Genomic DNA, 27488 nt, shown 5'->3' with positions numbered 1-27488 from the left:
CAGGCCATCCTGTGCAGAGAGCAGAGCTGAGTCCCTTAAGCATAAAATGCTTTGAATAAATACTGGTGGCTGAGCAGGCTGTGATCCCGACTGACTGGGACTTGCTGAGCCCGAGAATCAGGTGATGCCAGTTCACTAATCTCTTGGGTGGATTCGAGGGTTTCATTTCTTTAATTGCTCATCTTTGTACCTTCTAGAGAGCTGCTAGTTAAAACCAAATCTAAATATCTTCTAAGCAAACTAAGCATATCTTACAATTACTTTATGCAGTCTTTAATAGCTACCCTCACTAACATTCTCCAAACCATTTTTTCATAGAATTATAGAATCTTTAAGGTTGGAAAAAACCTCTGAGATCATCAAGTCCAATCATCAACCCAACGCCACCAAGTCTACTAGAAAACATTAAGAGAGACTTGCATCAGCAGAATCCAAATTTCAAATTTCTCTATCTTGTTTTGGGACAAAAGGAAATGACTCTGGGGAGGGGATGTCACATGCCCTTGGAACAGCTGGGAACACAGAACAGTCACAAAGAAAGGAGGTTCTCTCTACAGCCAAATTCATACTTTTTAACTCTGTTACAGTTTATAAGCAGTTTCCATTGATTGTTAGCACATTAGGCTTGCTCCTGTGGTGTATTCATCCAGAAGTGTCCCACGTCCACCCAAGACCAAGGTGGAATTTGTAGGGACACCAGGGAGATGTGCTCCAGAAGATCATTCTGATTCAAAACAGAAGAGTAATGCAGAAGCATCCTTCATCTTCCCTTCAGGAGAAAGAAGACATTCTTGTGCAATTACACCTTAGACAGCAAAAGGTTGTAATCAAATCACTGACTGTTCCAGGAGTGCGAGACAGCACCGAGTGATGTGACCTGCAGGGCCACTCTCTGGATGGAAGGAAAACTCTGGTCTGGATAGTGTCTGGTGGACCCATCAGGAGGTTCCCACAACACCAGAAAAGTCCAGGAAATACTGTGAAATGAAACTGTTAAATGGCCCAAAGAGAAAACAAGAAGTGCACTTGTGAGGCAACATACTGGGAAGGTAATTGAAACAGGGCACAAACTGCTTCCTACAGTTCCTGTTCCATGTGGGAACTAGGACCTTGCAAACAACTACTGTGGAATCAGAAGAGATGCCTGCCTATCATTAATTCATCTTTTCCCCCAGAAGTAGGTAAATAGTTCATATTAAAGAGCAAACTGTATAGAGGAACAATGTTGTGTTCTGCAAGCTACCCAGCATGCTATTAAGAATACTGTTTTCCCATTTGGGTGCAAATGCCAACAAGAGCAACCAGACATTATACTCTTGTTGAGTAGAACTACTAAAGGAAAAAAAAAACCTGTTTACATTTTAATCTGATATTTAGAACTAGAGCAGAGATTAAAACACACTAGGGGGAGCTAAAACAACGTAAAATCTAGTTTTTACTGCCCATAATAGCAACTAGGTTACTTAAAAATGGTACACAGCCCCTGGATAAAACAAGGTGTAGATCCCAGTGTGTCAAGAGGAGCCCACAACATGAGATTGCTGCTGCCAGCAGTTTCACGGGGCTTTGCAGGAAAGATGAAGTCTGAAGAAATCAACAGCAAGTGGCTGTTAGCGTAAAGACTGAAAAGAAAGGTTCAGGAGTAGTACTTTTTTGTGATGGTTTTGATAGAAAGCAAGCCACCAAACATTCGGGCAGTGCTCGGAGAGGGAGAGACAGCAAGCTTAACTATGGAGGTGCCATGCTATTTCTCCTGACATACTCCAGTAACAGCATCAAACACTACACAAAAGCACAGGAACGAGCATTTTCAAAGAGAATAACGAATAACACCTTCTTCACGTGGTCTCTGAAGAATGCTCCTTGAGAGCATCACTTCAGTGGCAGGGAAAAAAAGATGAATCAAGATTTAGAAAATAAGAGGCAGCACAGAAGATGTAATTACACCTATTAAATCCCCAGTGCAACACCACTCTGAGCAGCATGCATTTTTGCCCCACCTACTTCAAAGAAGAATGGGATAGAAAAATGAGGGGTATGAAGAATACAAAGGATGACAAAGAGGGGTTTTTTTGTATAAGAAGACAAAAAATAATAAAACAGTCTTGGGAGAGAAGAAGAAAAGACTGAAAAAAATACAAAGGACAACTCAAGGTGAAATTTTCTCATTGCACTACAGGGAACCCAAATCATCAGACAGCAGGAAGCTGTAAGAGGAGAGTTTCTTTTTCCACAGAATTCATAATTAAATTGTGACATTAATTGCCAAAAGATGTTCAAATGTATAAACATGTTTAAAAAGCACTATGCTCCTTTATAAGAGAGAAATCCATACAGGGATAAAACTCCCAGCATAGGAAGGCCATACAGTTCAGGCTGCCAGAAGCTGAGAAACTGTTTCAGCAGAAGGATTATTCCCTTATTTATCCTCTTTTCCTCAGGTTCTGAGACTGATTACTTGCACAGGAAGATACCGAGATGTTTGGATCTCAGGTCCAACCCAGTACAGCTATTTTCATGCTTTAAATTTTAATTCATTCAAGTTTTTAACAGAGAATTTAGCTAAGCCTTATTGCAGAACCTAAATGAAAGGCAGCCAAGGCAGGACAAATGGCAATAAAGCAAGTGGGGGCATCTCGACTTTTGGCAGATGTGTTCTCTATAATGAAACAGGATTATTTCTAGAGCATTTTAACTGTAGGTCACACGTGCCAAGAATATTTCATTAGTTCATAATTCTCTGTCCCTTTTGTGATGCTTGGTAGGACTTAGAAGAATAGGTAATGTCCCTTGTTATTACACAGCAACAGCCTGCAAGTAAGAGGTAGTACAGCATGCAGTACCTTAGACCTACCACCCAAAATCAAAGTTATGTTCTAATTTACTAGTCAGGAAGAAAAGAACACTGAAGGCAGAATTTGTTGCCATTACAATAAGCTTTTTGTGACTTATCAGATTTAATAGGAGAGCTGACCAAGAAGACAGGAGGTGCAGGACTGCAGCCTGAGCTACTTATTTGTGATACTTTCCTTTTTCAGGTAAGCTACTGGTAGGCACAGTCCAAGAAGGTCCCTCTGTCTCAAATGTGTGGGTTTGGTGCTTGCAGTTCTGCGGTATCTTGGGTGCTTCCATTTCACATGGAGAATACCAACCACTGTTCTAAAACCCACACAGAACTATTTTGATTTTATCCTTCCATTAAAAAAGCCAAGAAAACCAACAAAAAGCACTTTTCCCTTTGCTTCGTTCTGTAATTTCAGGCAAGGGCCTACGCAGCCCTCCCGGCCTTCATACCCCTGACACCTCTTCTGGCAAAGACTCCTCTGAAATCCATCTGCTGTTGCCTTGCTCAGTAACCAGCTGTAGCTCACCCAAGCCCCGGTCACACACCACCTCTCACACCAGTAAGGAGACCAGATATGAGTGCTGTCAACTCCAGCCATATGGCCAGTAGCTATCCACTGGTCTTACTGCCAACACAGACCTTCTATGTCAGAAAAAGCCCAGTTTTACATGTCAGACTTCTCTAGGGACTTATTAGAGGAAGGCAATTGTGTAACAAAATCTTTTCCAGAAGAGTCAGCAAAGAACCTCTATCTCAAGAGAGAATTTAAAAGCTTCCTCACAGTTTCTGATACCACTTTAGATCTCTGTTACGTTTCTTTGTTCAGTTAAATGTCTGTCTTTGGAACAGATTTTTTTTTCCTTGGTAGCCTGCCACTCAACACACAGTTCAATATACATACATGCCACCTTTCATCCATCAGTGCTCTATATATAGGAACCATTTCACCCAACCCAAAATGAAACAACTTCTAGAATGAAGTAAGACAACTGTCTAAGACAGCACTTTAGACCAGCAAGCAGGGATCACCATACCCAGCTGAAATTACAGGGGATGATTTAAAGGGAGGATATAATTATCCAAAGACTGAAGAGATGGATCGTTGCCCTCCTAAGATGGTTAAAGCCAGTGGAGACAGTCTGGGCTTTTTACTAATTTTAAAGATGGAAATTGTGAATATCTTCCTTATAAAGGGCAAGTTTCTGGCAAGCTACTTACTTCAAAGATGCCATAGTATGCACCTTAAAAAAAGACCTTCAGTGAATCCAGCAAGGGCAGCATGTGAGTGCACAGCCTTTAAGGAAGCTTCATATCACATACTGCCAGTCACAGGATCACATTGCCTATCAGTTGTCTCTGAGTGATAGTTAAGGGTGATTTTCTTCCCTTTAATCCATGAAGAGGACACCAGGAGCAAGAATCCTGGCATGCAATATCCCCCAGAGAAGCTGCAAGAGTCAGGCATACTCACTTCTGCTATGTGGGGCAACTTTTTTCTTCTCTTTTTTATGTTACCATTCCATAGTAGTCGATAATCGCATTGCTTGGAGGCTTCCTCTGTGTGCAACCTATGCTACACGTGCATCTCCAAGTGTGCTTACACAGCTTCTTGGAAGATCAGGACACTGCACTTTCAAGAAGTGCTGTGGATTGTAATGTGTATGAACTGGGTTGAGTAGAAATTGCCACTGAGGTGCATCTCAGTTAATTAGAGTTAACTTGGTAAACTGAAGCTAGTCTTCTTCCTTGCTTCCATACCCTTGGAAAAACCCAGAAAGCATCAGGGTTTTAATGACTTTGCATGGACATAGTCAGACTATCATGCACCGCTTAGAGCTCTCTAATCACTGCCTGTAGTGAGCCTGGGCTGTCTCTGAGCAGGATGAGCTTGAAGTGCATTCCTGGGAGCAGAGTAGCCAAGCTTGAGCATCACTGGATTTCACATCGCTCAAGAGAAGGAAGCTGAGTCCTCATTACATTGCTCTTGGTGCCAGCTGAGACCAGAACCAACAATAGGGGGTGAGATAGAAAGGGTCAGAGGAAGGAGCGGTAAGGGTGTTATGACGCTAAGTGAATGAGGAGCAAAGATGCTGGACACATACAAGCACAGAAAATTACAATTTTCTTAAGTGAAGGATGCTAAAATAGTAAAGGCCAGATCCTTCTCCCATATGTGCTGAAGATACAATCCCATGCATTCATGATGCCCTACAGTAGGACAGTCAGGTAGTGAACAATCACTTGAAGTCGGTGGTGAGTGACTCCTAGAACCAAAAGTGTTTGCTCTTTGTTCACCTCTTGCTCATTGAGCGGAGGTAAAGGAGGAGAGATCACATTCTGGATAACATCAGAACAAAGATTGTAAAAAAACTTCCAGAAGAAAGAACCAGATCAATGCATAAAAGGGTAAGAAAGAAAATGGGAATAATACAGCAATTGTGTCAAACTGTGGTGCGAAGAAGTGGGGCACTTTCCCCAGACACTGAGAAGGGAGGACCACAAAAAAATTATGTCAACAGCTCTACTCAAAAATATCAAAAAGCTAAAAGAAATTAAAATGATTTTTGAAAGCAAAACACCCCCAAAAATCACCCGAAAGCTACCCCCAAATGTAGTTCCTTTCAATCTAGTATCAAACCAATGTGCTTATGTATGCACACTGTACATGTATGTGCATTCGCCTGTGCTAACACGGTACTGAAACCTTTCTCTTTTTTCCTTGCCAACAGAAGGTGAAGGTTATGTCAGATGACCTCTGGATCAAGTATTAGCTTTTTAAGAATAACTTGTCCAAACAAGTATAAAGAATGTATAAAACCCCCACATGTTACAGATAAAAGACCTTGCACAGAAAGCACAATGTTTCCAATTTGAAAGACAGCATTTCATTACTTCTGTTTAACTGTTCATTATTACCTCGTTAAGAAATTAAGCAATTTAAAATTTTTTTAACCCAATACCTCAGCAGTTGTGAGGAACACGTCCTCTCCAATATGTTTCAGTCCACATGAAATAACACCAAGGGCAACTCCTGGGAACACATAGGAATTGTTACCCTGTCCAGGATAGAGAGTTTGTCCACTTGGAAGAGTGACGGGATCAAAAGGACTTCCACTGGCAAAAACGCCACGTCCCTGAATTGTAACGAGAAAGCCAAAGAAAGCACATTAGTTGCAAGGACTCATGGAAGTATTTCACACATCCATTTAAATGTCTGCCACTAAGGAAGCTGGGTTGCCTCTATTTAATACCTCTTCCAAGAGGGTGTTACAGCTCAAGAGCATCAAGACACTGACCCTAGAGATCACTGGCAAATCTCTGGCACTACCTGTTGTCAGGGAGTACCAGCTGCCTTGTTCAGGTAAGAGCCAACAGCACAATTTAAAGGAGGAGAAAGTGAAAGCCAGCACTCGTTATTCGCTTTGTGCCTCCATGCCAGAAGGTCCATGGGAAGAAGGAACACACCCAGAGCTGTAAAACTCAGAGTGGACAATACTGTCACAGTAGTAACAGGTGATGCTGCTAGGTTATTTTTTTCCCCCAGCAGCAGATCACACAAGAAAATGACACTAAGGCCACTAAATTTTGCATTGTGGCAATTTCTTAAGGAGCTGCGGGGACCAACAGAGCTTCTGCTCCTCCCAGTCTCCTCTCTTCAGACCCTTGTGCCTAATCCACAGCTCACAGAATGACAGGAACATCATATATATGGAGCTGGGGTGAGGGCACCGACTCTGGCACTAACTCATTTTATGTTGGTAGTTCACATGGAACCTCTAAATCTCTTCCCAGGACGCAAGCACAGGTGGAGCTCCATGCTGGCACATAGCGTGCATCAGGCAGCTGCGGGGAGGAACAGAAGCCTGTGGGGTGATCCAGACGTGGCAACAGGGCTCATGTTGCTGACAGCTCATCATTAATTAAGAGGAATATTAGCCCTGGTGTAGCAAGCACGTTCAGAGGTGTGATACCATGGAAGTACTGAGAGATGGGCTGCAAGGGAGGTGCAAGTCTCATGGAGTCTCACTGTTCCTCTGGGCTAAGGAACACCCTGATGGGAGCAGATACCGGCTCCATCCAGTGTTGTTCAAGGGTGGCAGAAGAGGCACCTCAGAGGTGACTCATCTGAAGTGCTACTATCCAGGTTCTCCCCAGATCATTCCTGATAAATAAGGAGAGAGAAGTAATTGCTAGAGCAGGCAATGCAGTTTCAGGCTACTGAGGGGAGTGGCACAGCACAGGCTCTACATCTGCGGCCCAGAGGTCCCTGGCTCTGTCCTTGCTAGGGAGGGAGCACCCTTGAATTTGAGCGGTATATTTAGGTGAGGAAGAAAAGCCACCCTTTATTTATTCTAGCACTGCTGAAGTGATAAATGTCACTGTTAAATACTTCAGAGGAGCTTTGTATCAGAAATATCTATGCCTATTTTAGAGAACTGGAAATGTGCGTTTTAAAATAGGCCGTTGCTGGTACTCAGCTCCTCAGAGGGACATACTGTTTGCTGTGGTGTCACGCAGTATTATCGTGGCCGGTTTATTATATGTTTTGGTGACAGATCAAATACTTCAGTGTGCCTTTTGCTCTGCCTACTAGATGTCACTACCCGCTCTAACCAGCCCTCCATGTAGGCTGCATGCCTGGCTCCTGTGCTGCGCTGTAATTGCATCCTGTGCAGCGGGGAACGGGCATGCTAAATTTGTCTTTTCAACACTGACAAACTGTCATTCAGACTGCCCTGTATTGGACAAGAAATCTAAACACAATGCATACAGTCAGGTCTTCACATGTTTCAAATTCTAGACTGAATTACAGGAGAACAGCTTTGTTAGCACTTCTATAACACAATAATAAATAACCAAGCACAGTTCTCTTAATTTGCACCTATGTTTCCAGAATAGAAATCTTTGTAAAAGGATACAATTACCCTAGCTCTTAATAAATAATTATTTTAATGATTCTATTTGGTGTATTTATCTAAGAGTATTTATAAAAATCACAGCTGAAAAGCATGCCACTGTGTGTAGAGATTACAAAAATATATTACCGTTCAAAAACAGGCATAAGCTTTAATGATTGACAGTTACTGATGCTTCGCTTATAATAAAGACTATGAGTCTTGCCTGACACCAAAGCAAGCTATTAAATGTATTTATGAGGGTGTAAGCATGTCTGGACTTCAGTAAAATTGTCTTGCTAAAATCTGAAAATTCTGTTACTTCATTTAACTCATTTTAGCTACACACGTGCTTATTACTTGCTGTTCCACCCTCTGTTTTCCTCCTAATTTACTTTTTGCTGAGTAAAGTGGAGAGATGTAAATCTTTGGTTACCTCTGTGTATTTGTAGCACTGCTCAGCAGTGCATTCTGCTTTGCTGGTAGGATTGCTGAGAGCAAAAATAATAGGACGTTTGTTTAAAGCAGCCATGTCCTGAAGAATCTGTTTAGTAAAAGCACCACCAATTGCAGCAACACCTAGAGAAGAAAAACACACACATAACAAGCAGGCAAATGCAATCAGGTCAAGGTAAGACATGCATGTCACTTTTAAAAATAACAGAGCTCCTTTCATTGCACACCTCCCTGGTAAAATGGAGTTCAACCTTTTTTCTGACATGTGGTTAAAATAAAATTTTATATAAAAGATTTTTCACCAGCGAAAGTTCAGTATTATCCCTAATAAAATGCAGTCCCTATTCATCCCTATTCACAGTTTGGTGAAATTCTCACTTTTGTTTTCTCAGGCCCTTTATATAAAACAGAAACGTATCAGCTGACCTACAGGAAAATCCAATAAGGGGCAGAAAGGTACAACTGTCTCCTGTAAGTGTCTTGCAACAGACTGGATAGCTTCTCCCAAATCCAGTGTGTCAGAGTTCGGGTGTTTTTCTGACATGATGAGTAAAGTCTCTGCCTTCTACAGCTGATCATTCTGTCATCACCAGCCTCAGCTCCTGAATAACCCCAATTTTGAGCCCAAAGCTTCCCTGACAGCAACACTCCTTTTTTCTAATATGTCCCTTTCCATCCAACCAAAGATGCTTTTCTATTCTCCATATTGTACCCACAACCAAAAAGGGGTATGTGTGATGGTTTTGAGATGCAAATACACCTGTATTTCTGCCCAACATACAAGAGCTGGGAATCCCAGGATCAGTTCCTCGCTCTTCACACCTACAGTGAGAAACAGAGAAACAGACCTGGGGGCAAAACTAAGGATCTTTATGTTCAGGGAGATTGCTATCACTTAGCTTGTGTAGCCTTCTTCTTGCTCAGAGCCCCCAGATTCCTGGCACCCTGCTCTGCTCTCCAAATAGCATCCGAGTTCCAACAGCTGGAAAAAAAGCTGTTCCCTTTCTTGGGGGAGTAGGAACAGGTTCAAACCCAAGCCACAAGAGGGTATCTCTTGGGTCAGTACTCTGACCTCTCATGACTCATGCACAAATGAGCATCCACACACTTATATCTAGATAAATATCACGGATCATTCAATCTCCTGTTCTGCTAGATTTTCCAGCCTTCTATACAGTAAAATAATATAAAATAAAATAGTCTAGATTACTCAGTCTCTGTCTTGCAGTCAATTCTTTATAAAGCACAGAAAAAGGTAAGCTTTATTCCCCTCCTTCATGATCACTGTTAAAATGCAGATTTTACTGACCAGGGATCAGATTGTCTAGGCAGAGTCAAAAACATAGCTAAATAGGAAAATTTTCACTAGCATTGCAGGTTTTCCAGCATCTGAGGAATGATTTTACTAGCCAGATAGATGAATTTTTGAGTATTACATATTAAAAAATATATATTTAAGAGTACTTGCAGTGCATTGCTGAAACTGTTATTATTAAACTGTAGAGACCTGAGCAATCTTTTACTGAGATCCCAAATCCTACAGCTTTTATAAAAGAAACAGAAGTCATAAAAATCCATGTTTTGACCTGCACAAAGGAAAGGTGTCTAAGGACCTGAATATGAGGGGAAAGGAGATTCAGCTACAGCGTGTGCTCGTGTTTGCACAGCTTTACATGTGCTTAGCTCAGTTTTCTCAGTCTGAGTTTGAGGTATTACGCCATTCCCATTAAATCAGGAGTAATTTAGGAAGGTGATAAGGTTTTCCCTCAGATGTTGAAACTAAGTCAGATGGCTCCCCCCTGTAAAATGGCTGGCTTGGAGTGAAAGCAGCGTTACATGCCTGGATAGTTACTATTTGTTCGGCCGCTTAATAGAGTCCATTATGCATCTAGTGTTTTCTAAAAACACACAAAGGTAAACTCTGTTCAGAGGAACCTGATCTTGTCTTCACACAAAGCCACATCCCCATTTTTTTCCAACAAAGAATAAGGTCATTGCTTTAAAGTAGAAAGAAATTACCTATTAGCACAGATGGTTTTATGTCTCTAACAATATCTTCTAGGTTTTTCATTTCGTCATGCTCATGGGCAAAACGTTGTTTCTCAGAAGTTAGAGAGGCACGCCCCTGAGGAAGGCAAAAAAAAAAAAAGAGATTTTATATAAGTTTAATGGAACCTAATATCCTGGGACAATCAGTTTACAAAGTATCTGGTTTAACATGTCCTCACTGCAAGACAGACATCAAGGCCCTGTCCAGAGAAAGGCAACGAAGCTGGTGAGGGATCTGGAACACAAGTCTTACAAGTAGTGCCTGAGAGACTGTTTAACCTGGAGAAGAGGAGGCTCAGGGAAGACTTTATTGCTCTCTACAGCTACCTGAAAGGAGGTTGTGGTGAGCTGGGGACCAGCCTCTTCTCGCAGTTAACTAGCGGTAGAAGACAAAGGGAATGGCTGCAAGTTGCACCAGGGAAGGTTCAGGTTAAAAATTAGGAGAAATTTCTTCTCAGAAGGAGTGGTTGGGCATTGGAACAGGTTGCCCAGGGAGGTGGTGGAATCACCATCCCTTGGGGTACTCAAGGAAAGGTTGGGTGAGGTACTCTGGGACATGGTTTAGTGAGTAATACAGGTGGTAGAGGAACGGTTGGACTAGATGATCTTGGAGGTCTTTTCCAACCTTAATGAATCTGTGATTCTGGTTTCTACTTTTGTGTCTATCGCCAAATACCGCATTAGACCAGGTTACACCGTGTACAGCTAACACACATAGGATAATTCAGGCCTAATCTATTTCTCTAAGCAGTGGGGAAACTAAATGCAGTATTTTTACTTTAAAAACGGAATGCTACTCTCTTAACAATTATATGAAAGCATCATTAATTTCCTCTTTGAAGCATCTGTGCAGCTGTTTTACCAGTTAACAACTGGTCAAATGCTTAAAGTTAAAAAAAAACCAACAACATAAATATATTTAGATAGCAAACATTAAAGAAAGATGTGCTAGGGCTGCAAGGATTCATATCTTAGAAAAACAAAAATATTTTCTCTGAGATTTTTTAGCTTTACTCTTGTCTAAAAGTATAGAGACTATACAGGGGATTATAAAGACTATGGGAGAGCTTCTATTTTGCTCCACATTTTTCACATTTAAGTCACTCAGGCTTAAGGATGGAATAAAAGTAATTCTAACCAGATGTCCAGTGCACCGTTTTTGCATTAAGAAAATTTCCCTGGCTGTGAAACAACTTTCACTCTGATCTATACTGGCAATTTCCACCCACTGATGTCCAACAGGGTTTCCAAAGGAGTATTGACAGATGCAGGAAAAAGGGCCACAGAGCATCACTGACATTGAGTAGGCTGAAAACAGGATTGGAGCTGAGTCTAAGTAACATGCAGTGCGGTGCAAGAAGGAGACAGAATTTGTGAAAATTATACTTGTTGACCAAATACGTGCACCTCTGCCTGTACACAGGCACCTGAAGATTTCAGCAGAAGGCATTTCATTTTATTCCTGCGCTTGAAGAATGAGCATCTGAGGTGCCAGCCCCTCAAACACCTTACAATTTCAGGGAGGAGGGAAACACAGATGATACAGAGATATAAAGGGAAGTACACAAAGAAAATGGAAAGCCAGATGTAATTTTAACCAAATAGCCAGAATAGAAATGTATCACGTCCCCAGCCACAGCTTTTCCAATTGATAAGAAGGAAGTTTCCTTAATCAGAGCAAGCTAATTAAGACTGTACTGAAGCATCAGAACATAATTCATTCCACAATCCACTGAATTCTACAAATTTGATGAGACCAACTCAGTTAGAACTGCGGCTATGATTGGATTCGAGCCAGGATTAGTTCTTATAACGGTGTTTCTGCTTAATTTTAAGAATGAGAAACTCCATGTTATGCTTCAGATGATACTGTAATGTGGCAATAGGTGGCTGTGACACTCCCACCACCGAAGCTCCTCTGCTGGCCCTCAGATGGCCACCACAAGGGCTGGTAGATGGGAGGGAAAGCGTTTTTCATTTCCAGCTGCAAGAAGAGTGTTTCCATCCCGAGGGTACCACAGGAAGCTTCAGAAGACTGTTATGTGGTTGGGGCTGACTGAGCTGGTCTGCCTCATGGGACATGCCAGTTTCTCTTGGCTTACCCATGATTACAAGGAATTTCCAGAGATTTCTTCTGGTTTACAGATATTAGTTTTTTTGTGTGACCAAAACACAGTTTTTGAATGAAGAGGGTCATGTCTGTATGTGCTCTTAAGGGCCTTAAGTGTTCTCCTGGAGTGATTAACGCGAAAACACTGTGATATGGGCACTGAGTTTCCCTTCTGGATAAAATATGAAATTCTCAGCCTTGAGAAAATGATGCAACATTAACAATTTTTGACATTCTGATGCTCGGCTCATCCCACCGTCAATAACACAATTTTTAGCCTGCCATTTCCCAGCGTCCCAGCAGATGTCCCCACAGTCTACACACACGGTTTAGAGCCATCTCCTTTGAAAGTAAGAATTTTCCCTAAAGTCTTCATGGGAAAAGAAGTTTTCTTTTCAGTCACCAGAGAAAAAAAAATGCATTTATGACTTCCAGGACAAGAGCTTATTGCTAGGAACTACTCAAAATGCCACCTTTCATTCTGATTGGCTGGTTGGTTGAAATCAAAATGTTTGATGGAGCCTGTCTTGGAGACAGATTTCCTGGGGAGCCAGGAATGGGTGCCACCGGCCACCATCCAATCCCACAGTTTCTTCTGTTCATTCCTTAAGAGCTTATCAGGCTTCTACTGGTCTTAAAATCTAGCTTCCAGAAGACTGCCCTAGGCTACCACGAAAAAAAGAAATTGTCTCTAAGAGCTGTGACCAGCTCAGTCTTCAGGCTCTGGTAGGCTGCTGGCTCTGAGCATCTCCAGGATCTGCAGATCTGGGCAGATGTCTTGGGAAAGGTGACCTCTGATTTTTTCCACAGCTAAGAGGTCAGGCTGACATGTTGATACTCTTTTATTTTAATTTTCAATCAAAATAAATAACCAAAATCCTGCATGAAACAGAGTTAATTCATTCTGCTGCCTTAAATTTGATTGGTTTTCCAGGAGGTACTTCAACATTTTAAAATTAAGATAATAGCAGAGCACTTAAAACATTTATTGATGCAAGGCCCATTTCCTACTGACACCGACAATCATCTCTTATTTAATTAGCTACAAAGGAGTACTCAAACAGGAGGCTGGCTCTGAGCCACTGCCATCCTTTCCGGGCCACTGGCTAGTGAGACCCGTGCTAGCTGATGGGTCACATTCACTTCTGCCCTATCTTAACTTCTATCTGCCCTTAACTGCACACAAGGCATTTTACCATTCTAAATCCCTGCCTCCCCTTCCCCTTCAAAAAGCCCAGAACCAACAACCAACCCACCAAAACCAAACCCAGGCAACTTCAAACTTTATTTTGATTATTTAGCTTTGGTCTGAATTAGCCTGATCCTATTAGTCAGCATGAATCACGTCTCCAAGTAAATATTTTGCTAGCATATTAACTAGGACTGAAATGGTAAATTCTGGGGCTTAGCAGGAATAACAGCGGCTCTGGACATAGAGATCTTTGCTTAGAAAATTCTTGCAAAATAAATTCTATGGTTAGGGCATTTTTTAATATACATTTTGAAACAGACTGTCAGAAATGTATTTTAATTGTTAATCCGGTGGTCCTAAAGGACCTACATAACACCTCCCTAAAAACTGTGCCTGAGATGTCAAGTCCAGCCAGTCGATTCGGTTACAAAACTCCAATAATTGAGAGGAAAGTGCTTTAGATAGTGCTTTTTTTTCCCCCCAAATTGGCAAACACTTAGCTCTTCTCTCCAGAGAGCAGAGAGGCAGCACTGAGAGCACAGCTAGCTTTCCTCCATGCCCTGCCAACATGGCAAGCGATGACTTGCAGGAAGGAAGGAACAAATCCGTTCTGTGCATGCTTAACCTCAGCCGGAGAAGGGGTTGCCAGCCCAGCCCCTTCAGCACAAGCGTCCACACATCCGCCCCTGGAGGCCTACAGCCAGGCTGAGCATTCACAGAGTCTCTGTCACTCAGCAGAGAGAAGAACGAAAATGCAGAAGTCTCCATTCTGAACTCCTGTGGGTTTTCTGCCTTCTTGTCCCCCGACGCAGGAGACATGCGAAGCGGATGGACCTGGCAGCACAGACCTGCTCTGACTAAAAGACCTTCCAGAAGCACACAGCCATTTCCAGCCCTGGCTTAGCTAGCTTTTGTACTCTGTCTATCTGCTGCTAGGAAATGAGCTGTAGAGGATCATTGCAAGGCAGCATAAATCTGAAACTGCTCTGGTCTGCTTGCATCTCCAGAATCCTAAGACATAGCCCATAAGCTCACTAATACTTCCCTTCTTCTAATAGGAAAAGGCAAAAGAAAGAATTTGAATGAGCTCTGGGGTTCTGTGTATGAAGCTCTGAGTCTTTAAAGCAGAAACGTCGCTTTCAGCAACGTTTAAATTTGTCTTCTAAGTCTCACTGACTTTCTCATTCAGCATTATTAAAAATTCATTCACTCCACGAAAAAGGCCTAGAAAATTCAGTGATCTAAAGATGTGCCCCTTTCAGTGCACTGAGCCTCAATACTATCTCACTGTTTCACTGAAGGGCTTCAGCGCTTGCCACACAGCAGAGGAATTTTTCCAGGGATCCCTGTCAAAGGATGTTACTGCACTGTTGCTCAAACAGCAGTATGAGGACTCATTTAGGCCAGGCAGCGGTTGTCATGATGTTTTCTGTGATTTATAAACAAACATCCTTCCTGAACCAGACAACACTCCCTAAATCCGAAAAGAAAGTCTTTCACCCTGAAAACCACAGATGAACTAACAGACACGACCTGATACCTATGCAGCTCTTCAGAGGGGAAGTTACAAACTCAAACTCTAGTAAAGTTAGGAAAAGAGGTGATGTATCCCTCTTGATATATTCCCAAATGTATTCAGCATTCCAAGCAAGAAATTAAAAAATAGCACCAACATACCATAATATAACTTTTCACAGTGCTATGGATTCTTATATTATTGCCTTATCTTTTATAAAATAAGTAACTTTCTAGGATTAGCAAACTTATATAAGTTTGTTTCAATAAAAAATAAACCAAGACCACCCTAGTTTAGTATCAGGAAGACAACCATAGCATTGTCAATGCATACCTGGGCTGCCTGGATAAACTATATGGTACACCTTCTCTAGCATGCTGAAGGTGAAGAATGTAAGAAACACTCAAAAATGTTAATAAACCTTACACCGTAAGACTGAGCAAAACCCTCAGAATTTACTTTGGAGGGGAGATAGTGCGCTTCTACCACAGGACCATTTCACATCAAGAAACCTATGGGATATTTTGGATTTGAACAAAAGAGAACAAAGCAACCTGCAAACAGATATGTTGCCATATTACAAACCTCCGTGGTACCTCAGATGGAAAGTAATACGAGCTAAATTCTTTATTAGTGAACGAGTTACAATGTGGACTGTGTTAAGTCAGCAAAGAGCAGAGATAAAGAAACAACAGCAGCATTCTCTGATGGTGACACTACGTATGAAAGATCTTGGCAATCCTAAAACGTTTGCATTCCCTCATGGGTAAGAATGGGACATCCCTATTGTATATTATGATTACTGATAACAAGACTTAGTCACTTGTCAAGGCATGAAATGAAGTAACAGGACTCAGTAGTTAATAGTTTTGTGGAAAACTGCTTGCATTTTGGAATTCAACTGAAAGCAGTTAATCTTAGGGTTTTGGCTTTTTTAAAGGTTTTAGTGGCTGATAAACAGCAAGCAAGCAAAGGAGATACTGGTATCTGGCTTCAAATGAACGTAGATCACAGTTTCCACAGAAAGTTACTCATATCGTCATATTCTAGAACAAATTGAGGCTTAGATAGCAAACAAAAATGACCCATCAATAAAACCCTGAGAAAACTCATAGAAAACAGCTGTAAAAACAGGAGACCAGACTGCACCGCAGACATCTATGTGGGATATTACAGAACAGGAGGCAAATCTTACAAATATGGCCAATGTGAAGCCTAATGTCATGGCCTGTTTGAGCTGGTCCTGCCCGTGCTGCCCCATGAGCCAAGGCTGAAGAGCAGAGCAGCTTTTTGTCAGCCAGGCAAGAGTCAGGGCTGGAAGCTCTCCAAGATTTGCTCTTCCCATCAGCTGGGAGGCAGCTGAGAACAAGCCAGAGCACCCTGATGACTGCAGTGTCCCACATCAGAGGCAGCCCTGGCACTCATCCCGTCTCACAACCAGGGAGGCACAAATCTATTTATATAAACGCTTGCCTCCATTAGACTGTGTCAACTGCAGCTTATTTAAACAAGAGAACAGACATCAGTATGCAAATAAATTAAGGAATTCATCTGAGGTTCTTAAATACTGAAGACATGAGAACCACAGAGGACATGAGAACTGTGGAACAAAAAGGAAAGCAGTCCATTAGTAAGTAGAATATTTCCAATTGCAAATGTTTTGGGTTTATTTGCATTGTTCCCTGAGAGTTCCCTATTGCAGTTAGGAGGAAAACAAACAAAAAACTGGCTGTTAAAGAATCAATGAAGAAGGAGGGTCAAAAAAAAAAAAAAAGGATGTGGTAGAGTCATGGGAGGTGGTGGTGAAACATCTCCCTGTTGGGAAGATGATCTCTACTGGCATATCGCTTTCATCACAAATAAACCCATGGTCTAAAGGCTGTTGGTGAACCATTTGGAGAGTTGCAGGCAGGGGCCCTAGTTATAAAGCAACTGTGCCTCCTGACCAGGCCCGTCCTCTACCACCTAAATCACCTGAACAGAGCAGATTAAAAACAGATGAAACAACTTGGATACAGGATTAATAAACAGTTTGTTGCCAATTGTGTGAAAACATACAACATTTCCAGGAGATAATGTCATAATGGTTGGCAGTAAAACACATGATTTAGGTAAGAAATCTAATTCTGGTGCTGACTTTAAAACACATTGTTAGAAGATTAGGGCTGTTTATTTAAGTCCTGTAGAATATATAAAATAGCCTTTCCATGTCAACAAAAACACTCAGGAAACAGGCAGGCCAAAATTTATAAAGACAATTATTTCAAGAAGATAAGATCTGAGAAGCAGAGAAAGGCAGGGACCCACAGAACAACAGGGGGAAAAAATGCAGTAAAACAATCATTCATTTGAATAACAGAGCGTAAGTAAAAGAAATCATAAACCATTAAATTAGGTCACCAACTCATCAGCACATCTAATGTACATGATGTCCAAGAGGAAAGAGTTACATGCTAGCGAACCCTTGCTGTTCTGTCTGGGCTTCCCTCAGAGGATCTGATGCCTTATGGGAGGCACACATCTAACAGCTGTGTAAAATACAAGGCACTCGGTTAGACACACCTATTACTGTGCTCAACTAGAAAGCACAGAGTGCAGAACTGTCAAATGCAGCATTTCTCCATGCAGACATACTCTTTAAAATGAAGGATGACATTCACCCCTATGTGAGGGAACTTCTTTTCTACACTGGAGATTATGTGGCCTACAAAAATATAACACTGTCTCACAAATTGCAGATTAACTTCATCGCAAGAAAAGCATGTTTGGTGGCCCAGGAGCACACCCATCAGCCATTCTTGGAGAGGGTGTGGGGGAGTGGTCTACTGAGTCCCTCTAAATATTAAAATTCCCTTCTTAACTTGCATTATATTCCTAGACAGTTCCAAGAAGCACCTTGCCTATGGCCCATCCTGTTTCTTGGTATTGCCTTAAAAAAAGAAGGATGGATGGAGCGAGCATTTACAGCACGTTGCTAAAATGCTCAGACAATGATGAACCTCATGATCTCATGAACATCCCAATAATGTTTATTACTTTCTGCCTCTCAGATACTTGACACATAATAATCTATTGTCTTTGAAGTTTGGGGGTGAAGATTTGGCCGCTAATATAGCTAATCATGGCAACAAAGCATGGCAACTTTGAGGAAGACACAGAATTCCCCACCCATCACATATTTATGTATATTTGTGTGATTAACAGAAAGAAAATGGAAACACTGAGGATATGGGAAAGAAAAGGAAGGTGGGAGACATTACCCAGCAGTGTGTTCATATAGGTATTCCATTCACTAACCAGACAGAAAGTGACAACATGACAAAACTGAGAATGAAACATGAGTCCGAACTGCTTATGCTGCAGGTACACAAGAATGAAAAAGCACCTATAAAAGTTTAATTAAACATTAACATTTCCATCAGGATGCACAGGAATACTTAAGAGGAGCATCAAGAGGAGTGATACCTGTTTCAAACAGTAAAGTCATATGGTTCAAGTGGCAAAATTCCAATGATATTATCAACTGCAAACCTTCCTCATCCACGTTGGAAGAAAAATAGTTTTGAAGGGTGAAAGCATACTGAACTCAGTAAAAATACCTCAATAAACCCAAAACATCATAAGGTCTCTAGAATGAAGCAGAAAACAAAACTCTAGACAGCATAAGAAATGCAGCCTTCACCACCAGCTCTTTCACCACAACATAGCAGAAGAGTTGGTCAGCAAACTGGTTTTAATGAAAAAAGATGGTTCCCAGGGGAAAATAAAATAATAAAAAAAAATATTCAGAGGAAAATGAAAACACAGCTGCACTTGAACAATTAAAAAGCCACAAAGGAAAAATCAGCTATAAAAGCATGATAATGTGACTTCGTGGCAGCTTTTGGGGGAAGGGAAAGAAGAAAAAGGTGGAAACTGCTTGCACTCAGGTCAACAGAAGTTCCAAAGTTATTTTCCTTTGGTTTGCACTAGATGAAAGGAGAAGCAATGTTTAAATCTAAAATCATGCATTGCAAAATTAATGATCAAAGGACAGCATAGAATAAAAATGATGTAAAAATTAGTTGAGTTGGACGAAGTAATTGCTGAGTCTTTAGAGTCTGTTATTTCTCATACTGCTAAAGTGTCAGATCAGACCATTTCTAGGACTGAAAAGTCTCCCTGCTTCAAGTAAACCACTTTTGATCAGGCAGTTTTTGATGGGGCAGATTTTAAGGGACTCTTGTTGACCAAGTTTCTGTTGATACAAATTCTTAGTAGTAAGAAGTAGAAGTCGGTTTAGTTTATGCAAAAGTTGGTTAGCTGGTGATCTATGCCATGGCTTGGTAAGTTTTATCTTTGTAATAATTAAAAGGTTTCTAACAACAGAGTCTTTCCTGTTGTACAGTTTTCTCACAGATCTTCCCAATTTTATTTTTCTTATTTCATTTTGAAGAGTTTGGAAAGCCATTCCAGTCTTGCAGCACTTTTCTGCAATCTGCTACAGCTAAAATAGTTTCCTAAGCAGATCTAAAGTGCAGCATTCTCTCTCAGCCCAGGAAAAGGAACCAGGAACAGCTTAATTATTTATTTGCTGCATATAAGAATTCCCAGCAGTTAAAAAACAAGCTTCAAGAGGCTTATGTTGTGTTTTTGTTCTTTTGTGGGGTTGGCTTGTTTTTCTGTGTGACTTTTTAGGGTAACATTTAGCTGCAGAAGAAAGACAAGACTTGCAGAGCCCTAGACTAAGGATGGTTTTCCTTATGTTCAGCTCAAACTTCACACTGAAGTTATCTCCAGCTTCTAGGTCCAGTGGGCTCTGCACTCAAACCCATCACAGCAATAAGCACTCATTCATTCTCAAGCTCCCGCTAGGACGGCCAGACAAGGAGACTGGTGCTCCCAGGTCTTCCAGGAACACCAGCAGTGACCCAAAACTTGCACCATCGGCTCCTACTGCTTGCATCAACATCTGTCTACAAATTCAGCCCTAATCTTTCTCAGACAGCTGTTATGTCTGGCTATCATGAACAGTTTGGAAATATACTTTGGGCAGGACAAGAAATTCAGTGGATGGCTTTTTGGACAAAACCCAAATTAAAGTCCCACCAAGAAGAATAAGCAGATGAAAGGAACTCAGAGGCTGTGTGAGACACTGATGGGTTTTGGCCCCGCTTGAGACCGCTGAAGCTAGAAGGTGGTGAGGAAAGAATACAGTCATCGAGTCACTAAAAATTTAGGAACTGGGAAAGGAATTAGTGACTGTGTACCAAGAGCAACAACCCAGTTTCTCGCCTGACTAACAAATTAGCAGCGAGAGGTGCAAAAGAAGCAGGAAAAGGAAACCAGCAGGAACGAAAAAAAAGGCTGGTTAACCACCTCAACTGTATGGACATGTAGTAAAGACCTGTTTTACTGCTTTAGGGCTGCAAAGTTACTGTGCTTCTGCCCCTGTCAGTTTGTTTCCTTAACACTTCCAGGGGGTGATTCTAGTTCAACTGTATTATTTGATAATCCCAGTCTCTACATCAGAGGAAATTGTGCAACACACTATTCTTCTTAGGCAACCTCTACGGTTCAACAGCCACAGAAGACTGTCATCTGTGTTAGGACGCAAAAGCATTTTTAGATTATTAGATGAAAATCAAAAGGGGATTAAAAACACTTAATAAAACAAGCAAATTAAAAAAACACCAGAAAAAAATGTCTTGGGTAGTAGCAAAGACCACCATTCTTCTGTACTTTTGTGCTTTCTGGCAAGCAATGTCCAAGCTGACCTTACTAATACACTCCCATCTCAATGTCTATGATCCCACTATTTTCTCTTTAATGTATGAGTGAAAGGAGCTGTGATGCTGTTTGGTAAATCAACACAGATACTGACTGCAGAAAACATGCTCCTGCTGCAAAGGTATGCGAACTACAGAAGATCCTAAATATCAGATGGCTAAAGAACACCGTGCAAGAGGGTGGTACCCAAAAAGATGACCATCAACACTGCTAATGAACAGACAAAGTGAAAAGAGCAAAGCCAACTGGCCTCTTGTCCGTTTCTTTTAAGTAGCTCACAAACTATTAAATACATAACCACCTTTTAAAACACACCAGCTTCTTTATTCTGGCACATGGAATTCATATGTTTCTTTATTTTGGCACATGGAAGGAATGAGGTAAGAGTGACTGATGAAGTCTCTCAGCAGCTTCAAATTCTGACCAGCGTTGATAGCACTGCAGACCACAACATCTGCAATATGAGCTGTATCACTGGGCATAGAAGCTATGTGATGCAAATACATCTCACTCCTTGCAGAAGGATGACATACATGCTTGCAACACCAGGAAAATATTATCATATTATCTTCAAAAATATTTTTGTTCCCTTTAAAAAAATCCTTGAGCGTTATCCTAATAATGTGTCTATGTATCTTTGAGCAAGATTGTGCAAACAAATACTAGTCACAGTAACATAGGAAATACTAAACCCACGAGTTGAGCATTTCTTTCCTTACACGTTTTTTAATGAACTGCTGAAAAATCCTCTTCATTATGTCCTCACCCCTAATAGAAACAGGGCAGGAACTCCAAGCTAATCACACCCCTCCCTGAAGTAACATGGGACTCTGTCATTCATTTAGTACCCTTCAGAAAAGCAAAACAGTTTGCTGTAGTGACTTTCACAAAGAGTATGTTGTTGTTGCCTTTATGTACTGACTGCAAATAACAACCATGATATTTAAAGGAATGAGAAAATTGCATTACCTTTACTATTAATCCCTTTGAGTCAACCATCCATATCCTCCTGATAGCTGCATCTTTAGATACCCCTTCTTTTTCCATAGCCATAACAATGAGGTTGGCTATCCCTAGTGCTGCCTGAAGGAAAAAGAAAAGTCATTTATGAAACTAGAAATGAAAGAAATCCCCTGCTCACTTGTTTCCTCTACCTACTGTTTCAGATAAGTTTCTTAACTTGATTTAACAATAAAACTGAATCATTATTTTTTCATAAAGTGAGCACTAATGGACTGTTGCTACCACTGGGTAATTAGAAACCACAATGTAGATAAATAGTACAGATAAATCTTAAAACATATAGATAAATTACAGTATTGATAAATCTTAAAATAGCACTTACAGCATGGAGAGCATAATAAAAGTTGAATCTCTAATGAAAAATCCTAAAACTACCATTTATTCCATGTAAACACTGCAGAACACATTAAGTAGTTTTTCTTCTTTGAAATTTTATTTTGTTAATTAGATCTCTTATTTTTTGTAATTTAAACCAAAGGAAACCACACTTTGCATGCCAGAAAATAAAATGCAGACCTAAAAGATTTTTTGCTCTTTATCTTTTTTTAAAACATCCATCAAGAAGGTAAGTCTCATTTTACCTACTATGCCTGTGTTTTGTAACTCTAGAGCTGGCCGTGCTCCCAGTGAAAGCCGGGGCAAGAACAATTCGCTTCCCATTATTGTGCTGAAACGTGTATCGTTCTTACTGGATTTTATAATACTTCATCCAACAGATCAAATGTCATACAGGTACAGATTGAAAACCAGGTAAAATAATGAGCCAACAGATCACTCAGTATTTCTAATTGCCAACTCATAGACATATTTATGGGGCTGATTCGGTTTCTTGTTCGTTATTATTCAGTTTTACCTAGAATCGAGTGAGATTCCCCTTTTTTAGTGAAGAAATAAGTAGTTTTATTAGGAATGAACTCCCAAGGCAGGGATGATAGCTACCATTACCTCTTTGCAGCAACAGGCACACTGACAATACTAACAAAAAAAATTATCTCAACATTAGACCATATGGACTCATCTGTCTGTTGAACATGGAGCAAAACCAAGGGCAGGAACTTGAGAGAGACAGTCTTGATGTCCAAAGGCGTTGACACACCAGACATGGATCAAGTCACTCTGAAAACCTCAGACCTGATCTCAGTAGCACCAAATCCTGAATCAAATTAATGAAATCTGGCCTACACAAAGCTGGATTAGTATATTGCACCTACAGGGGAGTTGGGTGGCCACAAATAACGTTTTTCAGAAGCCTCCATGGGGTTGTAGACTTCATACAAGAGATGACAGCTAGCCACCCTGTAGGTAAGTACAAGCTTCACTTGTGTGTCAGTGGCTTAGAAATTTGTACTGAAAAATCAGTATCAAAAAATAACATGTGTAAAAATCTTCAGAAATGGATCATCTTGAAATGCAGAATTCTGAAAAACTGTATTTAATTCATTGTCATACTTACTTAATTTCTCTTTGGTGGCCTGATATATTTCTTCACCTTTCCAAAAAGGTTTGTCTGTTTATATTGAAAGCAGCTCAAAAATATACAGCTGAAGAGCTAAAACCTGAAGTTTTAAAAAGAGAGCAGATCTCTGCAAAATGTCTTATGAGAAATATGAGGCTTGACCATATGACCAGAAGTTTTTCCCTTACGCTTACATTTGAATTAAGAATTTCAGCAGGTGTTAGTGCTGCCCATTTAACCTTTTTGTTAATGGATACTTATAACTTGATTAAATATTAAGAAAATTCTCCATAGTGCAATCTTTAATGATGCATAAAAACACATACCTCTCCAGCTCCCTGGAACAACACTGTGTGATCTGATAACCTGTTCTTAGTGATACGCAGGGCTGCAAGAAGACCTGCAACAGCCACAGAGGCAGTTCCTAAAAAAAGTAAAAAGAAAAAAAATATTTGGTAATCCTGTAAGTAATTACACAGCATTGCATTTTAAATAATTCCACAGCATCTCTCAGCTAAAAGACACAAGTATTTAGCGTCTGGTGGACCTGGTGTTTGCTCTATTTTGTTCTTATGAAAGTTAAATGTTAGTGGAAATGTCTTTGGAATAATGTTAAAAAACAAAATACAATTGATAGATTGATAGACTGATTGATTCTACTGGATGGGCATAATGGCTGGGGCACTCAAACTCTTATAAAATTTTCTGGTTATGACCTTTTTCAGAAGGAAAGACTGTGAGAGCCCAGACAGAAGGCTCCGGACAGATGGACTCCAGACACTGAAAATTAAAATCCTGGTCTCATTCTTCAAAGAGATACACTTCAAATATAGCAAAATACATGACTAAACCAAATCTTTATGTTTCATGGGGGCATGTTGGAGTAAAAGAGCAAATTGTGAACATTTACAGAGAAGCTAACCTTGCTGAAAGAGTAAGGCCAGCTTATTTAAGTCACCAGCAGTCCTACTGTGTTTGAAAGTCCTCAAGACCCCTGTTCACTGTGGAAGGGGTTCCAGCTTAGTAGCATCTAAAACCTTCAAAGTACCTTTTAAATCTACCCTTGAGTTATGCCACACAGGGAAAAAGGCTAGCATCAAGGTTTATTATTTAGCCCCTGGAGGCCTTTCTTCTCCAAATCAGAACCAGAAAGAATGAGATACCCGTCTATCTTTGAAAAATTTTGGTCCTCATCATGAGAACAGCTATTAATAAAAAGTAGGGCAATAAAGGGATCTCAAGCAGGCATCTAACCCAAACCTGCTCACAATGACAGCATTAGCCATACCTCTGTGACTTCTGACAGATCTTTGTCTAACTTGTTCCTAACACCTTCTTTTGAATACTGCTCTGATCAACTTAGCAAGCTATTTCAGTGCTTCAACATGCCTTTTATGGAAAAATTCAGATCTAAATGCCTTTTCTTCTTCTATTTTGGCCTCTTATCTAACACTGGAAAACCTGCTCTGTTCCCTTCCGGAAATAAGCTTGTATTTTTCACAGATTACCATTATCACTAAAGACCAGGCACAAGGTGGGACAAAAAAAGTATGACAGGCAGTCAAACTCCTTATTCCTGCAAGGAACTTGGATCCATTCATTACTGGGAAAAAAACCTGAGGAAACACATCAGCTTTCAACAAGTTCACAGAACCATAAAGACAATCTGTGGACAGAGATATGGTAGTGAAGTAGATGATGCCAGCAGAAAACTTAGGCTCAATGTGTATTTTAGAGGAGATTCTGGAGAACTCATGGGAAAGAACATGAGGACTGAAAAAGCTGTTATCAGCCACTAGCAATTTGGTATTGAAAAAGGAAAAATTGATTTCAACAGTCTTTGAAGACTGATGATGCCTATCTGATTCAAAGTGAGCTGAAGTACAAGATGAACATAGGCCCTGAGATGCCATCCTTGATCAGTTCTGGGAATAAGAACCAAATTTGTTATTTTCCAGGCAGTGGCTTCCAAGGAAACCAAAGAGGTGGCCATAAATGATTTGGAGAAGCCTGAAAGAACTTGCAAGGAGGAGATCTGCTGGCTCCTACAATCCTGATCCTGCTCACCACAGCCCTAACTGCAATTATCTACAAGCTTTTAAGGGGAGAATTCACATAGCTACTGACTTTTCCTTCAGAAAAAGCATGAAATATGTGCGAACAGCCCTCCAAAAACACTTGGCTCAGAATGTGCACACTGAACATTTACTCTCAATATTCAGGTCCCCTGAAGGATGTACTTTTGGTAATTGCAAATCTGCTTTCTCATAACAAGACATTGGTTAAGGCTGAGGTAGCAGTCATCTCTGCATTAAACTCAAGGAGATGCTCAAAGCATATTCATATTGCAGGCACATAGACCATTACATTTCAAATACACATAATAAGGAACTAAAAGAACAGAAGTAGTAAGAAGCCTAGTACTGGATAAACCTCTCCCTAAAAGACATTGTTTGGGTGTTGAAGGATGGGTTTGAATCTGTGGTTTATAGGTAGGATCACCTAAGTTTCACAAATGGTTGCTTTTTCAAATATAAAAGTTAACTCTTAGTAGAATGTAAGAACACGTTTTGAAGTTAGAAAGTCCCTTACAAAGTCTGTTTTTGAAGTAAATCCACCTGAACAGTTAAAAAACATGTGTCTTTAGAAATAAAGTTTGTTACGTGCTTCTGATTATGACTTTTCCCTTCAACCATCAGAAACATGGGACACCTTGTCCTCAGCCCACTTAATGTTTAGACCATACAAATCTGTACTTTTTAGTTATTTAAGTCATTTTTTTATGACTTGTTCTGAGAGCTGAGATCATTTACTCTCTTCTCCTTCTCATTTCCAAATTAAAAAAAAATCTAAAAAATGGTTCCTCTGAGGCACAGCTTTGGGAACAACCACCATTGGGCTGAGACACTTCCTCACCACAGTATCCAAGAGCAAGCTTGTTTCTTTCCCAGATGAAATGAAGTCTTCCTCTGGCGAGAGCCAAATTGGCAAAGACCAAAAATGGCAAATGAGAGAAGTCAGACCACACTCTCAGTTTCCCTTGGTACTCTACCAAACAATCCTCATAACCGGCAATAAAAAAATCCCATCCTCTTGTTGGATGCCAAATTCTTTCTTGTATTTTATGTTACACAGCTGTGTTTGCAGGGGAGGAGAAGGAAGACCACATAACATGGCTTATTGTCTTATTCCTAAGAGCATCGATCTGGTCTACCGGAAAGGAAAGCTGAGCTGGAGAAGAGTAAAGTCCTGTTTCCAGCCCTTGAAGACAGAAGTTGTGGCCACCACAGTATCCTGTCCTCATCAGAAGACTTCTCAGAGAGACAGGAAAGCTTGTCTTCAAGCCTCTTTCTAGTGACAGAGATGAAACACTGTAAATTTGTAATGAATAGAAAGGCTGGGATCCTGCTTATCTTCATGGCTGATGCACTCTTGCTAAATTTGTTAGCCAGAAAAGCAGAGTACAATTAAGTATTGCCAGTAGGGATACTTTTACAAACTCTATTACAATACCATCTTCTGTTTTAAGGAAAAAGAAGAGAGATATGAGACATGAATAATATTCTACTTTGAATGTCAGTAAGATTTTGCAGGGATTACTTACAGGGGATGTGAGTTATCATCACCTGTATGTTCGCTGTGAGGGTGATTCAGAAAAAAGGCCGTAGCAGCAATATATAAAGGCTTAAATACGGCATTTCTCACAAATCATCATTTGCACAGAAGAACTGCTCTAAAAACAGTATTTTAAAAGCACTCCATATCAGTTTTATTCAGCCATTTGACTCTAAAAAGCATAATAACCGAGTTTATTAGATTACTGAACCCACTATCACTGCTGCTGGCAGCACCTGTCATCACTCCTCGTCAGCAGCTTCCCTTATTCCTTCCCACTGAAAGGGGGGCACCGCCACTGTGAATAGCAGATCTGTTTAACCGGAACTGCTCTGACTAACGGCGTGACCTTAAATTTCACCCTGAATACTGACTCGAGATTTTGAAAAGAATCAAAATGCAATTCACATCCACCTACCAAAGCCTAATCGCTTCTCGTGGACGTCGCAAAGCCGAAACAGAATTCCAGGGCTTTTCTGACTGTCATCGCTATAGGAAGGGAAGAAATGGCTTTGCCTCCCTCTCCCACAGAGCACAAGGGTTAAATCCCTTGTGTGTGGAA

The 27488-nt window shown here is 40.7% G+C and overlaps 1 protein-coding gene across 1 annotated transcript in view; it reads right to left on the bottom strand.

The window, feature by feature from the left end:
• Window positions 1–27488, bottom strand: part of ME1 (malic enzyme 1) — a gene marked incomplete at its 5' end in the record, with an annotated part of 157869 nt that overhangs the window by 2931 nt on the left and 127450 nt on the right. Inside the window, 5 exons of the mRNA XM_084261321.1 lie at window positions 5806–5979; window positions 8177–8319; window positions 10216–10321; window positions 21802–21915; window positions 23638–23735. Coding sequence (XP_084117447.1) covers window positions 5806–5979; window positions 8177–8319; window positions 10216–10321; window positions 21802–21915; window positions 23638–23735 — 635 coding nt within the window. The remainder of the gene's footprint in view (window positions 1–5805; window positions 5980–8176; window positions 8320–10215; window positions 10322–21801; window positions 21916–23637; window positions 23736–27488) is intronic.

Source organism: Gallinula chloropus, assembly GCF_964237585.1.
Source record: "Gallinula chloropus genome assembly, chromosome: 3".
Classification (NCBI taxonomy): domain Eukaryota; kingdom Metazoa; phylum Chordata; class Aves; order Gruiformes; family Rallidae; genus Gallinula; species Gallinula chloropus.
This window is presented reverse-complemented; position numbering and strand designations above follow the sequence as displayed.